Source organism: Thunnus thynnus, chromosome 18 (genome assembly GCF_963924715.1).
Source record: "Thunnus thynnus chromosome 18, fThuThy2.1, whole genome shotgun sequence".
Lineage (NCBI taxonomy): Eukaryota > Metazoa > Chordata > Actinopteri > Scombriformes > Scombridae > Thunnus > Thunnus thynnus.
The window spans coordinates 6,354,463-6,370,611 of NC_089534.1; the positions used below are offsets into that span (position 1 = coordinate 6,354,463).

Below are 16,149 nucleotides of genomic sequence, written 5' to 3' on the forward strand. Positions count from 1 at the left end.
GTGTCTGTTTGACAGCAGCTGGAGGGGCGTGTCGGTATCTGTGTTTGATTGACAGCAGCTGGAGCGGCGTGTCGGTGTTTGTGTTTGACAGCAGCTGGAGGGGCATGTAGGTGCCTGTGTTTGATTGACAGCAGCTGGAGGGGCGTGTCGGTATCTGTATTTGATTGACAGCAGCTGGAGGGGCGTGTCGGTGTCTGTGTTTGATTGACAGCAGCTGGAGGGGCGTGACGTGTCTGTGTTTGATTGACAGCAGCTAAAGCGGCGTGTCGGTGTCTGTGTTTGACAGCAGCTGGAGGGGCATGTCGGTGTCTGTGTTTGATTGACAGCAGCGGGAGGGGCGTGTCGGTGTCTGTGTTTGACAGCAGCTGGAGGGGCATGTCGGTGTCTGTGTTTGATTGACAGCAGTGTGAGGGGTGTGTCATGTCTGTGTTTGCTTGATAGCAGTTGACAAAGCTAAGATTAGTTTGCTAATATCTGATGTAATATGGAATATGGTCACATATCTGACCTGACACTACATTTCACAGAAAAAATACAATATACCTCAAATTACTAAACCAATAACATTAGACTAAATGACCAAATAATATTGGTTAGCTTAGCATAATGAGACATTTCCCACTCACTGTAAACTACATCAATACTACTAATTCTAAAACACACATTTCTCAGGTATACAGATAAAAAAAACTAAAAAACAAAGTCACACCTACATTCACAAAGGATTGAAATTTCACTTTATTTTATCTCTTGGCTCCTAAGTAACTTTTTGGCTCCTAAGTTATGTTACAGCTGTTATAGTCATTTCCTACTCATTGGATGGTGCTACAGATGTTTCCTGGCAAGCAATTTACTTAAGTTTTTACTAGATAAGATATTTGTGAAGTTTTAATGGTGCAACTAATTTGAAACTAGTTATATGTTACTTTACGCACAAACTTAGAGATTAGCTGTTGCAACACATCTTGTAGTCGTGTCCACTGTGAATATAAATCCATGCAGCCTCTGTTGTTAATTTAAGATTCATCATCTAGAGAACATGCATGTCTGTAAAAACGACATAGGTGATATATTTTGTAATTATCAGTGTTAATCCCATATTAGCATATCATCATGTTTCCCAAGATTTATTGCTTCAGCAGACTCTCAAGTTTCTTTTACTGCAGTGTAGTTGCACTGTGTCATTGTGCTGCTAATCTGTCTGGTGCCAGTGTAACCACTGTGAAGGCTCCCAGCCAGCCTGCAGCCGGCAGCAGGTTGGAGGTGGATCCACTGCTGGATTACTGGCAGGGTTGACTAGAAAACTGCCAGCAGATGCCAGTGGCTTAACAGCGCTACATTTATGTCAGAACAAGACTATACCTTAAAATACAACTCATGTTTCTCCTTTACTATTTGTAAATCACATCACATATAATCATATCAATAATTGAATTTCAAACAGTCTGAATTTAAATTTCAGTCCAGTTGTGACAAATCTTTTAATAAGGCTTTGTGTCTTTTTTCCTCCTCAAATGGCACCACATCTGGCTCCCATTTCCTCTTTTGTGGCAGTTGATTTAAATGTGACCCTTTCATCTCCCATTCCTCCCCTGCTGTCCGCTGTCCTTCATCACTCCTGGTTGCTCATTTCTGCTATATCATTTATCTTTTATCTAAACACTTTGTTAACATTCATATTGTTTTGATAACTCTGTTGGCTCCACTTTCTTCTTTACGTCTAATTGCATATGTCAAAGGGTCAGTGAGCTGAACCTGTTTTAGTTATTGTTTTTACTTTGATTCCATACATGATGAATAAATCTAAGTGACCTGAACTATGTGAACTGTAGCTGAATGAGTTATGGTTCCACTGCACCAAAATCCTGTTGGACTCATCTGCTTTACTTAAATCTTTTCAAAGCTGTGTTTCATACTGTGGATGGGTTAAATGCAACCCTACTATACTGATATCAGACGATTCTGCAAAACCCTGGATTACATTCAATTTACTCTTCTTTCACAACATCTGCACGTGGAAAAAGCAGCATGGTTAAGGTGAGAGGGGGACTGCGGTTATGGTTAAAATGACTGAACATTAATTGTCAGGTCTCCTGCACGAAAGTCATAACATGCCCGACCTGCATTTCATTAAGGCCTCAGATGAACCGCTTGTTGGATTGTCAAACAGTTTCAGAAACCTCCTCCGCCCTACATCTAACAATCACTCCCACTTCATGCCATGATTTGCCAGGTGTTCGGAGGTTTGAACTTCTCTTTCAGGCTCTCCTCTTTCATTCTTCACACTACGACTACTTCTGTCACTTTTTTTGTGAACAACCGAGTGTAACACCATGATTGTCCTCAAGGAGAGAGTGTCTGAAAGGGTGCTCTGTTGTTTAAATTTGTAGGATTCTTTGTGTCGAGACTACAAAGATACACAAAGACAGAGTTTTTGCAGAGAGCTTTGGCAGGTGGGATGCCTTCAAGTGTGCTCGTTCAAGTAGAAACAACTTATACCTTTAGGTGCAGTCGGGTGACACGTTTTCAACTCAGACTACAACAACATCAGGTTGTCTTGTAGTTGTAAATTAAATTATAAAGTTTTGGTCATATTAGTTTGTTTAGAAATGGCTCCGAAGACTAATAACAGCGATCACATTTTCAGTCTCTAAAGAGAATAGCTTTATCTTCCACAGAACTACTTGCCATTTTCAAATATAGAAAATCGCCAGCCTTATCCTTATGTTTCCACTGCTAATATTCATAGTTGGGTGCTCATTATTATAGTTTTATAGTTTTAAATTTTGGGATTTTTGGAATAGATTAAAAATATAATTTGCAATAGAAGCCCTCTGAGCTGTGTTCATTGCAAGAGGACCATGTTTAGTGTAAAATGCTGTTTTCAGCATCTTCTTGAGGCAGGAAACAACAACTTTACGATTTGTGGAGACATAAAATCTTGGTGAAAACTTAAACTGATGTGCCACTTTTCTGGTGGAAACCTGTGTGATGCAGACGAGCTCCGACACAATAGAAGAGATTTCTATTCTGAAAAAGATCTAATAATCCAATTAAAGGTTGCCTTGGTCCAGTTTTACTTGTGTGTCTGTGAGTGTGTTTGATGATTGTTTTGTGTGAACTAACAGTCTTATTGTGATTCTGTGTAAAAGTAATCTGTTATCACATCTTTATCTCAATGACATTTCCTGATTAAGCTTCAGTATTATTTGTTAAAGTGGGTCAAAATCAAGATACTTATTATTTCCTTGTGAAATTTAAATACTAGCAGAGCAGGTTTGTAGAGAAAGGAAATTCTGACATTTTGAAAGCTGTCATATTTGGATCCTAAAATTTAAAAAAAACTCACTAGTTGACATATTTGAAACAAAGTGTATTTTTACACTGCAGGAGGTGCTGCAGAGGAAAACTCTGTGTGGCCCTCAGGGTTTAGTGGTGTAGTTAGTCACAGCCACTGCTGTTTAAAAAGGTCTTTATGATGAAGGCAGGAAGATTGCTTTTTACCACGCTGCTATGTTTAGATTAAACTAACAGTCTGAGGCTTAGTGAGAGGGTCCCACCACTGCAGGAGCTGTTTTTATCTCTTCTCTGGAAGCTATTTTGGTGACACCTCTCAAGTTAATTAATTTCGAATGTGACTTATTGGAATGACATGGAGACACCTACAGCACAGTATCCTGCAACATACTCAAAAGAAAAAAAACTACAAAATCCATTTTACACCTGGAATAAAATCCTCAGATGTTCAGTAAAGTCGCTGATGGCATCAGCAGGTATGAGCTGAACTTATGGATCGCTTTTAGACACAGAAATGTGAGCAGGCTGTGAGGGGTTAACTGTTTTGAAGGGTCACAGTTATTTCAGGCTCTTTGTGGTCTCCTTGGTGGGTTTGTGTTAAAGGGTTAAAACAGGCTATTTAGAAACAGCAAGAGGAAACATGGCAGTAATTATTCTTCATTAGCAAAGGTGCTCTTTCTTATTAGCTCCACCACATCTGACTGCTCACTCATTGCTTATGCATACTGAACTAAAATGAAGTTAATTGCTGCCAATTGTGAAGACAGTCTGGTTCTTATTTGAGGAGAGGAAATTTAAAATTGGAAGAAGAAGGTTTCTGCGCTGATGGAATAATACAGAGATGAGTTTAATAGTCTGCCTGGAGAAAACATTAATATTTAAACCAACAACATTGTTTTATTGTAAATTTTGTCATTTCTGTATTTGGGATTCCAGTGATTTACCCGTCAGCCAGTTCAAAACAAGACACGACTTCAGAGGGTTCGCTGTTATCACAGGTTCCTGAACTTCCTGCCAGTAGTCTCCAAGTTGACAATATGTTGTCCAACTACGTCCAAAGGCAATCCCTGTTTCTAACACTCCTAAATGGCTAAACTCGAAGGCGGGGTGAAAAGCTGTAGGTTCATTTTCAGCCACCTGTTTTTATTTGCATTGTTTTGCACATAAAAACCTGAGTGGAAACGCCAAAAATACAAAACGATCTTGAAATAATATAATTGTTTCCTGTTGTCTGAGGTGTTAAAGTATTTCCATCCATCCATTTTGCACCAGTTATCCTGGACCGAGTTGCGGTGACATCAGACTGAGTAAGGAAACCCAGACATCCTTCACCCTAACAAAGCCCACCATCTCCTCCTGGGGGATCCCAAGGCGTTCCCAAGCCAGAGGAGATATGTCGTCCCTCCAGCATGTTCTGCGTCTGCCAAGGGGTCTCCTTGCCCTCCTCATTGCCCACGTGAGCATTTAAGTCCCCCAGCAGAACTATGGACCCTCCAGGGCCCCACCCAGAGACTCTAAGAAGGCCAGATACTCAATGGTTTTCTGTTGTTTGAGCTTTGACTTCCGCTCTTTTAACAAAATCATCTCATTGCCTCCTCTTCTTTTGCAATGGTATAATGGCACTAATTGGAGAATTAACGCCACCATCTGTTTATCTCCCAATATTCACACAACAGGAGTAGATGGAAATGGGGAGTTATTTGAATCTTCTTTTTAGAAATTTGGTTAATATTTGCATTTAACATTGGGAAGGAAAGCAGGCTATAGCCTACTCCTGGCTGCATCCCGCTGCCTCCTTCATCTCTGTCCAAGAATTCTGTATGAGTAAATTGTAGTCTTAACACAATGGACGATGATAAAAAAAAACTTGAGAGAAGTTTAAAGCTACTTCCACACTTCCACACACCTGTATGATCAGTACATGAAGTTAGTTTCTGGATTGTTTGTTTTTCCAAGGTACAAAATTGTCAACTTTGGCATTTCTAAATATAAGTGTCAGAAAGGTGTGGGGTAGGGGTGTCAGATGCTGTTAGGCGAGGCCCTGACCCCGATGAAGGCTACAGACCGAAATGAATCATTTTTACAATAAAAGTGTTGAATACTACGGTTGCTTGAATGTTTAAAGCAGAAAATGGTACTGATTTCATGAACTGACTGAAGGTGAAATCGCCTCTTATAGGAATCACAAATACATGAAATGGAAAAACATACCGACACTGATTTATGACACAGAATACCTACAAAACTAACGACATTCCCATCAGCCTCAGTTGCACTTTGTGTTTAGCACTGATTAGCAAACGTGCATGTTAGCATTTAGTTCAAAGCAACTCTGTCCCTACGTTCAGCCTCACAGAGCTGTTAGCACATCTGTCGTTACATGAAGCGCAGCTGAAGTTCCGACATAATGCACAGACTGTATTTCGGAGGGCACACGCTCACCGTGAAGCCAACTGCACCCTCCCTCTTCATTTATTTTCTCAGAGAGCAAACATAAAGAAACTAAAGGTTCATGTCAACCAAAGAACCACAGAAGAACCACAGAACAAGATGAATTAGATTTTCTTTGAAAACAGAAGACACATTCAGTATATGACTCTTTTAGTTTATATGTAATGGAGGGTAGAATAATATATATGTACAGTATATATGTATATATCCAACTGACACTAACTTAAAGAAAATGAAATATGTGTAATGAGAAACGCTGTACTGGCACATTTCTACTCAGATATTTTACTTGAGAATTGTTGGATTTCATACTTACAAAGCTTTCATTTACAATAAAAATTACTTAAAGGCACAATTCATAATCCAAATGTAAAAGAAGAGTCATCCCATCACCAAAATTCAAAAGTTTCAAATTGATAAAACGTCATTTGACGTTGATGATGCTAATTAACAGTTTTTGAATGAAACAACTAGCTTTATCTTCTATTTTGAATATGATCAGTTGATTTTTTTTCCATCTTCCAAGTCAAACTTTCTAATCTCTCTGTGATTTATAAGGTCATAAAATATGAGTAACAGGCTAATCTAATTGTGCCTGTAGCCCTGTATCCTTTTATCTTCTCTGAAAAGTGCTGACCTCCCAGAATACCGGAGGTTTATCTTAGTTTTGGACTGAAGCAGCTGTGTGAACACCTCCCATCCTCCCCCATAAACCTCCAGCTACTGCTGCAGTCAGCCCCTCTGAGCTTCTTATCCCTATCGCACATTATTGATCGCATCTTATCTTTGTTGTTTTAACACTAAGATTTATTGTAGTGCTCCATTTCTGTGAAAACAAACGTCTGAGATGTTTAATATTCCTCTCCCTCGCCTCGCTGACGGCAGACTCACCTCGGGGTGTTGACCCAGACGATGCCAATGTGGCAGAAGAAAATACACTCCTTGTCTTTCTGGTTCTCGCAAGAGCAGCGTTTCTCCCGCCGGTGGGCCATGTGGGTGAGCTGCGCTGTGGGGCCCTCCTCTGCCGTGGGACCCATAACAGAAAAGGTAGAGGCTGGAAAGCAGATGGGAAAAGGTGTTAATTTAGACTGATCTTTATTGTTTCAGAAGCTTTAATGAGAAACAAACATCCACAAAACCATCAACTACAACTCTACTGTATAACAAAGGAAGTTGTGTGTGGCTCCCAGTCCTAAAACAGAAATTTATTTATTTATCCAAAGTTTTGACCACAGGGGGAGAGTAAAATCACTAATCAGTGCTCCAGAAAAACAACAGTTTTATCAGATTTACAGCATGGAGTCAACATTTAAATGAGGCACTGGCTTAAAGTGAACATATCCTGCACATTACCAGGTCTATATTTATATTCTACTGGAATATTTTTGCATGATGTACAGTTAAAATCTCTTTATTCATCTTTAACTGGCCTTTTATGCAGCCCCTCAGTTCAGCCTCTGTCTGAAACAGGCCGTTTTAGCTCCTGTCTCTTTAAAGGTGCAATGTGTAGGATTAAGTGGCATCTAGTGGTGAAACAAACTGAATCCCCACCCCCCTCCTCCAAGCATGTAGGAGAACCTACGGTGGCCACCAAACCCACCAAACCCATGAAAGGCCCTCTTTAGAGCCAGTGTTTGGTTTGTTCATTCTGGGCCTCTGTAGAAACATGGCGGTGCAACATGGAAGGCTCTGTGTAAGAAAACCCGCTCTGTATGTAGATATAAAGGGCTCATTCGGAGGTAATGACAACACAACAAACTAAAACTGATGATACATTAAAACATACTGATTCCATTTTTGCCAAGTCTGTTCCGCTAGATTCTGCACACCTTTAAGGTGAGCCCACTCTGTTCTGATTGGTTAGCTTCAGGAAGCTTCCTCCGGCTCCAGAGGCTACGTAAACAAACTGCAGTAGCAGGATTTTCATTTCTTTTTCTCCTTCTTTATTTGAAATGGAAACTTCTCAAATCCACCCGTACATGTTGGAGCTGAATCAGATTTGAAATATGTGAGCGGACAACGTGAACATGACATGGAAAAAACCTTAGCAACAACCTTAGTGACAAAGGAACGGACAGCCATTTGTCGGCATATCTCAGCTTACTGGAGGAGTTGCAGCTGGGGGGGGCGTGTCGGTGTCTGTGTTTGATTGACAGCAGCTGGCAGGCTGGCAGTGTTACACTTTATGAATGGAGACAAAGTAAACAAACTGCAGTAGCTACAAGTCATGGACAGACTCACTAACAGGGATTTTGAAGAGCAACGACCAAAACAGCATTTAACGGGTCTGAAGTGACATCTGCACACTACATGCTGTTTTAATGTGCTGCAGCTGAGCAGCTAATTAGCTGTCTAGCCTGCTAACTGACATCTGTGGTGCACTTTTCCCCGGTGAATATTTGTCTGGTGGCTCGTTCAACAAGCTAAGATGCAGGACAAGACGTGTGTTCATGTTTGTAAATTAGATAAGAAGGATACTTTAGCAGGAAAGCTAATGTGGGTTGTTGTTCAGAGTCTGTGCCTCTTGTGTTGTGTAGCAGGATGCAATCAGGCTCAGTGTGACCGTCTGCTCTGCCTATGATAGAACAACATGATATCGCTTAATGCAAGATTTGATTTACTGTATGGAAATAAGGACTCCAGCTATTTGAGTGGAACAATATTTGATCGGAATAATGTAAAACTAGGGGGCTCCATCAGGAAACCAAAGAATTTAAAATATAAGTTTCAGATTCAGGAGAACACAGGAAGTGATTTACAGACCAGATATGTTGCTGTAGTAGAAAAACTTCAGTTTCAGTTGGACTTTAATGTCAACTGGATACTTGTATAACATCATTTGGCTTTAAAACTGTTAAATTGAGCAACAATTAATTTTATCTGTACATAGACGCCTCTCAGACGTTGACAGTCGATGGTACAGCGCTCTGCCTCCGAACTGTACAAACTTATACTGTCATGTATATCTGGTTCTTTCTTTCTCTCTCTCTCTCTCTCTCTCTCTCACACACACACACACACACACACACACAGAGCCCATAAAGCCCACAGACAGACTTTGATCCTGCTCTCAGTGCACACAGAGGAACGTTTGAGTGTCTCAAGAGGAATTTACATGATTTATATGTAGCAATATAAAGAACAGACTTGTACCATTTATGGTGAGAAGAAGTGTTATTTTGTGCATCAAATATTTAAGCTTGGTTTTTTATGTAAAGTCTCCAGAGAAGCTGCTATTAGTCCAAAACGCTCATGCTGCAGCCTTTCCTGCTCTGACATCAGTGTAACAATGTGTACCTTACTCAATCACAAGCTAATACATGTTTTTTACTTAGTAAAAGAAAAGGAATGCAAAAAGTGTGCAACATAAATCAGATAATTAACCACAAGTCTATAAACGACATACCTGAAATAAAATGTTTACTATGGATTACTGTCATGATCGTGATCTCTTCTGAAAGGTAACTCTTTCATATTTACCATCAGACAGTCAACATTACTCTAAGTGATACTAAACTACAGATACAGAGGCACAGACGAGGCAAAATGTTATAGAAAATTGTAAATAAAGTTATGGAAAATATCCATTCAGCTGCTTTAACCATACTTTAGTTTAGTTTCATCAAATATAATCCAGTGTTTTGCAGAATTGTTCAATTTCAATGTTCTTTCTGGAGATTAAGTAGCTTTAGTTTCAGCACATTGTTTATCTGTCCGGCTGCAACTTTACTGTTTTGGTTCACTCTCAGTGCTCTCATAGCGTCGTTTTCGGCCGCAGCAGGAAGCTGTTTTCAGAGAAAAAGCTACTGTACACTACCTGCTCAGCACCAAATGACAAACAGACACAGTTAGCTGTAGACTAGCTGGTGAACATAGTGGAGCATTTAGCAGCTAAAGAGCCAGATATTTCCCTCAGGAGTTGGTAGAGAGCAAAAACAGAGCTAAAAGAGAGTGAATGTTACATTCACCAAACTGGTGGTCAAAATATCAGTTATATGCAGGTTTAAAGTCAGAAAAGGATTGTTTGGATTTAAAAAATCACTTGGGAAAGTTTACAGAAAAGATTGTGGTCATGTTTGAAGGAAACCACCGTTATGAAACAGTCTCCCAAATCAACATGACAAACTTTATTGACTCATCCTGACCTCCTCCCTGTTGCAACACTAATAACAACATCACACTGCTTACAGTCAGAGATGGAAAGTGACTAACAACTGCACAATTTTTAGGTAGTGGCACTTGAGTGTTTTCAGTTTCTGTTGCTCCACTACATCTATTTGATAGTGATGTACACTTAAGCTACTTTGCAGGTTTAGATTAGTAATACAAAATAGGATCAACAAATAGATGATGATGTATTATTATAGGTAAGAGTCAGATAAAACTCAATTCACAAGCTACCTAGCAATATATTAAGTAATTAAAATCAGCCTAAACCACAGCTTTAAAGTGATGTACACACTAATGCATCAATAATTATAATCCAATAATATACTGTACATCATTCTGAAATGGGCCATTCTGCATGATTTATACTTTAAGTATATTTTTATGCTACTTTTGTACATTTGCTCAAGTGAAAGTTTGAATTTATGACTTTGACTTGTCATATCAATCATATCACTTACATTATAAGTGCATGAAGGGATCTTCTAATGGTCAGTATGATTACAGCAAGAAAAACATGTTTCACTGTTTATTCGGGCTCCTGACTGTTGTTTTAAGATATAAATATAATAAATTGTGAACTCCTCCCTTAAGTTAAAGATCTGAATACTTTCTTCACTGCTGCTTACAGCTTCATTATTTGACCTGGACTTCCGACTGTAGTTAAGAGGATAAAATCGGCACACGTCACATCGCGGTGCTGCCCTGCAGAGACACACCTGTTGTCGTGTGAAGTAGTTTGTTCACCTGCGTGATCCAGATCTGTCAGCAGCGCTGCTGCCTGCCAGACAGATATCATGACTGAATCATAAAGAGATAATGAGCGAGAAGAATGTAACTTCTGTTCTGCTCCAACCTGTGTTCACTGTGACTTCAAACAGCAGAGTTTATGTCTTTCTTATCATTGCCAGACACTTAAGCATTTTATAAAATTGCATGTTTATCATCATCAAAACATGAGCCAAATTAAAATACACATTTAAAATCATGATAATGCCATGAAAAAGCAGAACTTTATCATTCAAGCAGTATAAACTCACCCCCCCCTTTCTCTTTCCTGCTCCAAATTTTACTTTATTTCTCATTTAAAAAAGAGTTTAATCTTGAGTTTTTGTATATTTATTTACTTATTTACTAACGTGTTGGTTTTTGTCGAGATTGTTCTGTAACCTTGTTACTTTTTAAAGCTTTTGCCCACTTAAAGCTTCAAACTTTCCAGATTTGAAGCACCATTGACTTCCACTCACGCAGAACTTCATCATTTGAAGGTTTTGTTACGTATCCGACAAGTTTTCCAATAATCAAGCGGTAACATATCCTTTTTTCTATACTTTATTTTTATTTTTTATATATTTTATGTATTTATTTTTGTCAAGATGTGCATTTTTATGTAATAAATTCATATAATTTTTTTTTTTTTTTTACTGCTGTGTGCTGGTTTTTGTTCAGATGTTGATATTAAGAATAACTTGCTCTTACATGTTTCCTTTATAGTGACTTTTTATCCACTTAAAGACATCCAGACACGAGGCATCATTGACTTCTACTCACTTTACAACTCTGACAATGAGGCCTGATGAATGGGGCGTTTGTTGAAGCAAGAATGTCAGAAAAACTGCACTTCGGTCCAAAGAAGAATAAAATTGTTCTCTTTTAGCAGATAAGAAAATAATTACAGAACATCTGGTCCGTTTTATACAACTTGAGTCCGTGCTTAGCACTTGTATATAGAGGATTATGAATATTTTAGGGGTATTAGATCAATTTGAAATCAAAAATGTTATTGTCCAGATTGGCTAGACTTTTAAAAGGTGAAGACCGGAGCGTCACACCGCCTCCTTATCTGGAGTTTGTCTTGCAGCGTGCATACACAGAAAGCAAACACAGCCCTCCTCATGGTTTGCATGTTTCCGCGCTGCCAAGTCAAACTGGGCAGAGCTGAAGTGTTTTGTGCTTCTGCTGAGGAGAATGATACGGGTTCAAATCAATTTGGCAGGGAGATGTTGTGCTTTTCATCCACGGTCATCACATATCCTCCGAAAAAACAGACACATGTACAAACACGCACTCATGCAATATCCTGGTGAGGTTAGACAAGCAGCAAAAGGTTGCAGGTTCAAATCCTCGGACTGAGGGGGGAAAAAGATCTAGTGATGCTCTCGCCTTTCAGATGTTGAAATGTTTTGGAGCAATTTTCAACTTTCAGATTTTTATCTCGTCCCCTATTTCATAATATACCAACATTTAACGATAACTGATAAGGAAATTACAAAGTTCGGATGTTATTTTAGGAAAATACTGTTAGTTCTATGACAGCATAATTTGTTGAAACACCAAAAAAAGTTCATTCTTGACAGTGGAAATAATAGTTTGACAAAATAACTCAAGCTCCTCTTATACAAGACCACCTTTTTATCACATGACAGAAGTTAAATACTTAGATCACAAGTACTGACAACTAACTAAAGATGACAACTGAGCAAACATCCGCTGATGAATGAAGTGCACAAATAATTGACTTAAAGTTTATTTTTCCCTGACAAGTAACTCTTATGCATATCCTCCAGACTGAACTACTGCAATGTGCAGCTTCACGTGGATCCCTGGCAGGAGCATCCAGAAGCTCCAGTACATTCAGAGCAGCGCTGCCAGGATCCTGATGAGAGAACACATAACATCTATTCTGTTTTCATTGCATTGGCTCCTTGTCTCCTTCAGGATTGACTACAAAGTCCTGCTACTCACATACAAATCCATCAACAGACAGGCGCCTCTCTATCAACAGGAACTGATCATACCAAAAAAAAAAAAAACCTCCATCTGCAACCCTCAGATCTGCCAGCAGCTTGCTCCTCTGGGCTCCCAGCACTAAGCTCTGCACCATGGGGGGATTGAGCCCTCTGCTCTGCTGCATCACGCCAGTGGAGCAGCTTTCCTGACCATCTGAGGGCAGCACAGACCCTAGTCTCTTCTAAAAAAGGCCTAAAAACCTTTCTATTCAGGAAGGCTTGTTCATCTTAACTCTTTTATGTTTTTATTGCTGTAGCACTTTCAGACTCACCATGAATGAAAAGTGCAGTACAAATTATTACTATTATTATTTACTACTTTCTCTCAGAAGAATAAGTGAAAGTAGTAAGTAGTTTGACTTCGGTGTAAAAATTCACACCACAGACTTCTGGTTTGCATTCTGTCTCCTTCAGACAGCTGGATTCCTTTAACCCAAACTGAAATATTTCCCAAACCAAAGTCAGGTTTGTGTTTAAACTCAACCAAATGAAACATCAAAAAAAAATCTGTTATATGAATAGTTTTGGTAAAGATCATGACACTGACAAATGACTTGAATCACTCTTGGATACCAAAAAAACTAAGATAAAATAAAATAAAAGACAAAGATAATACAGAAGGTTCATGACCAGTAGATTAGTTAAGTGAGTCATGAAGCGGGAACATTACATGGAGACAGATCGATCAGTCACTTCTCAAGCCCACAGTTCCCTATTTCATAACGTATACATGCAATTCTGTCGCTTTTACTTCTTGACTGTAATATTGTTATATAATAACGTGAGGAAGGGAATCGATGCATCTTGAAAGCATTTATAAAACTAACAGTATAACCGTCCTCCCCTGCTGCTTTACCAGACGCCAACATCTTGACTGCAGCTTTGATCTCTGACTCTGAGATAGCTCTTTCTAAATATCTTCTACCAGGCATCTTGAGTTATTGAAATATTTATATTGAAAACATCATAAACATCCTCTGAGCTGTATTTGCATTCAGACTTATAGTATGTTGCGTTATGTTAAATTTATTTGATTAGGTTCAAATATCAGAGCGTGGTTGTCATCATGAATGGCAGGAATCGAGGATTTATTCTCCATTTGTTTCAATCTGAGAACATTTTATCACCACTCTCTCTCCACTCTCACTCTAGCGACAATCATTTTGACAGTCGATCAATCACCTGAGTCGCCTCTCAAGCCAAAATGACAGAAATTTTTTCGTTTCAGACTCCAAACTCCTGAGATCTGCTGCTTTTCCCTGTTTGATGATTAACTGAATATATTTGGGCCCTTAAATTGAGAAAATTATCTTGTCATTTAAGTGTAAGGACTTGTGTAGGAGAAACATGCACACATTCTCACATCCCATTGATACATACAGACTCAGGATCTCTTGTGAACTGAACCCTGAAAGACCCGAACGGCACAACGTGGAGAAGCTGAGAAAGGTTCAACTTTATGCGAATGTCCTCTGATGTGCAGGAAATATCACGCTTGTATTGATTCCCTCATGAAACAGAGGCAGAAGAGTTCAAATTAGATTTGAATTAGATGTAAAGTTTTTTCTCTTAATTCTTCTCCATCTGCATAAAAACACATCTAATAAAACAGAGTAAAGCTTTATCGGGGGTTGAATAAGAAAAATGATGCATGGAAACACATTGCTCAACAAATCAACTACTTAACTACCCAATCAGAACTGAGTATTTAAATAAATATAGTATATAATCAGTTATAAACTATACATTTAAAAATATACAGTACAAAAGTATACCCAGTGGTGGAAGAAGTATTCAGATCCTTTACTTAAGTAAAAGCACCAATACAGCAATGTAAAAATGCTCCATTACAAGTAAAAGTCCTGCATGAAAAATCCTACTACAGTAAAAGTACATAAGTATTATGAGCTTGATGAAGTTAAAGTATTGCAGTAAAAGTAGTGGTTTGGTCCCTCTGACTGATATATTATTATATATGACATCATTAGATTATTAATAGTGAAGCATCAGTGTTAGAGCAGCATGTTACTGTTGTAGCTGCTGGAGGTGGAGCTAGTTTCAACTACTTTATATACAGTTAGCTAGTTTAGTCCAGTGGTTCCCAACCTAGGGGTCGGGGCCCCTCCAAAGGGTCACCAGATAAATCTGAAGAGTCGTGAGATGATTAATGGGAGAGGAAAGAAGAAAAAACAAAGTTCTGATACACAAATCTGTTTTCAGTTTTTGGACTTTTTCTGTAATCTTTGATTTTTGGTGAACTATTGGATCATTTGAACATTTACTGAAATGAAACCATGTGAGAATTTTGGAGAGAAAAATCACTATTTGGTGGAGCTGTTAACAACTCATGGACATGTGAAATGTGACCCCGACTACACACTGCTTTTAAAATATAACACATTTACAATGTGTTATATTTTAAAAGCTTGTTATATTATCCATTGTGTCAAATCTTCATCTGAAAAGTAACTAAAGCTGTCAAATAAACGCAGTGGAGCAGAAAGTACAATATTTCCCTCTGAAATGTAGTGGAGTGGAAGAATAAAGTAGCATCACATGGAAATACTCAAGTAAAGTACAAGTACCTCAAAAGTACAGCACTTGAGTAAATGTACTTAGTTACATTCCAACACTGAGTATACAATATATACAGTTTACCAAACTCAAACTGACAATCCCTCACAGATTTTAAACTCTGCATCCAGCTGTGTGGTGGTTCGAGTTTCTTCCCTTTGAGACATCTAGAATTTATGACGTTATACTGATACAGAAGTATCACTCATCATGTCCTCCTAGTTTTATGAGCTGACAGATGGACAGGTCACTCAACTCATCATCAGCCATCAGGTTTGTCTACAGTGAAAAGTGAAAAGAACTTTTCATATTCATCAGCTGTCAACACTTTTACTCCTCGCCAATGTAGTTTAATATCATGAATCATCGCTTGTTATCTTTTCTGTCTTACTTTTGGCTTTCCACTTCTCCACATCTGTTATTTAAACAACATTACGATGAGTTACATCCGTATTTTTTCTGATAATATGTTATTAATACCTAATTTATGTTCACCAGCTAACTATTAACTCACTGAAACTTGTTATAACTGCCAGTAAGAAGGCGGTGAGGTAGCTGCCTCCATCTCACCTCAGTCATCACACGCGCAGCAGCGATTAACTGAACAAATTATTTCAGAAATTAAAAACACAAGGCCGTGGCCTGTAGCTTGACTTAAAAGACTCCCGTCCAATGACGGATGACCTCATTATAACCTGCACGTGTGGGTGCCTGAGGCAGGCGTGTGCAGGTGAATAATGCAAGAGCAGCCATGAAACAGACTGAGCCCGTTTCAAGGAGCATGTGGTGCATATATTCACTCATTTTTCACTAAAAAATACAGAGATTTTTTCATAAATGTACATAAACTGATGTTTAGTTGGATGTTATG

At 38.7% G+C, this 16,149-nt stretch overlaps 1 protein-coding gene across 1 annotated transcript in view; it reads right to left on the minus strand.

Annotated features, from left to right (window-relative positions):
- Positions 1-16,149, minus strand: part of si:ch211-202p1.5 (uncharacterized protein LOC103909337 homolog) — a 38,073-nt gene that overhangs the window by 6,391 nt on the left and 15,533 nt on the right. The window contains exon 2 of the mRNA XM_067572963.1: positions 6,640-6,802. Within this exon, the coding sequence (XP_067429064.1) occupies positions 6,640-6,802 (163 nt within the window). The remainder of the gene's footprint in view (positions 1-6,639; positions 6,803-16,149) is intronic.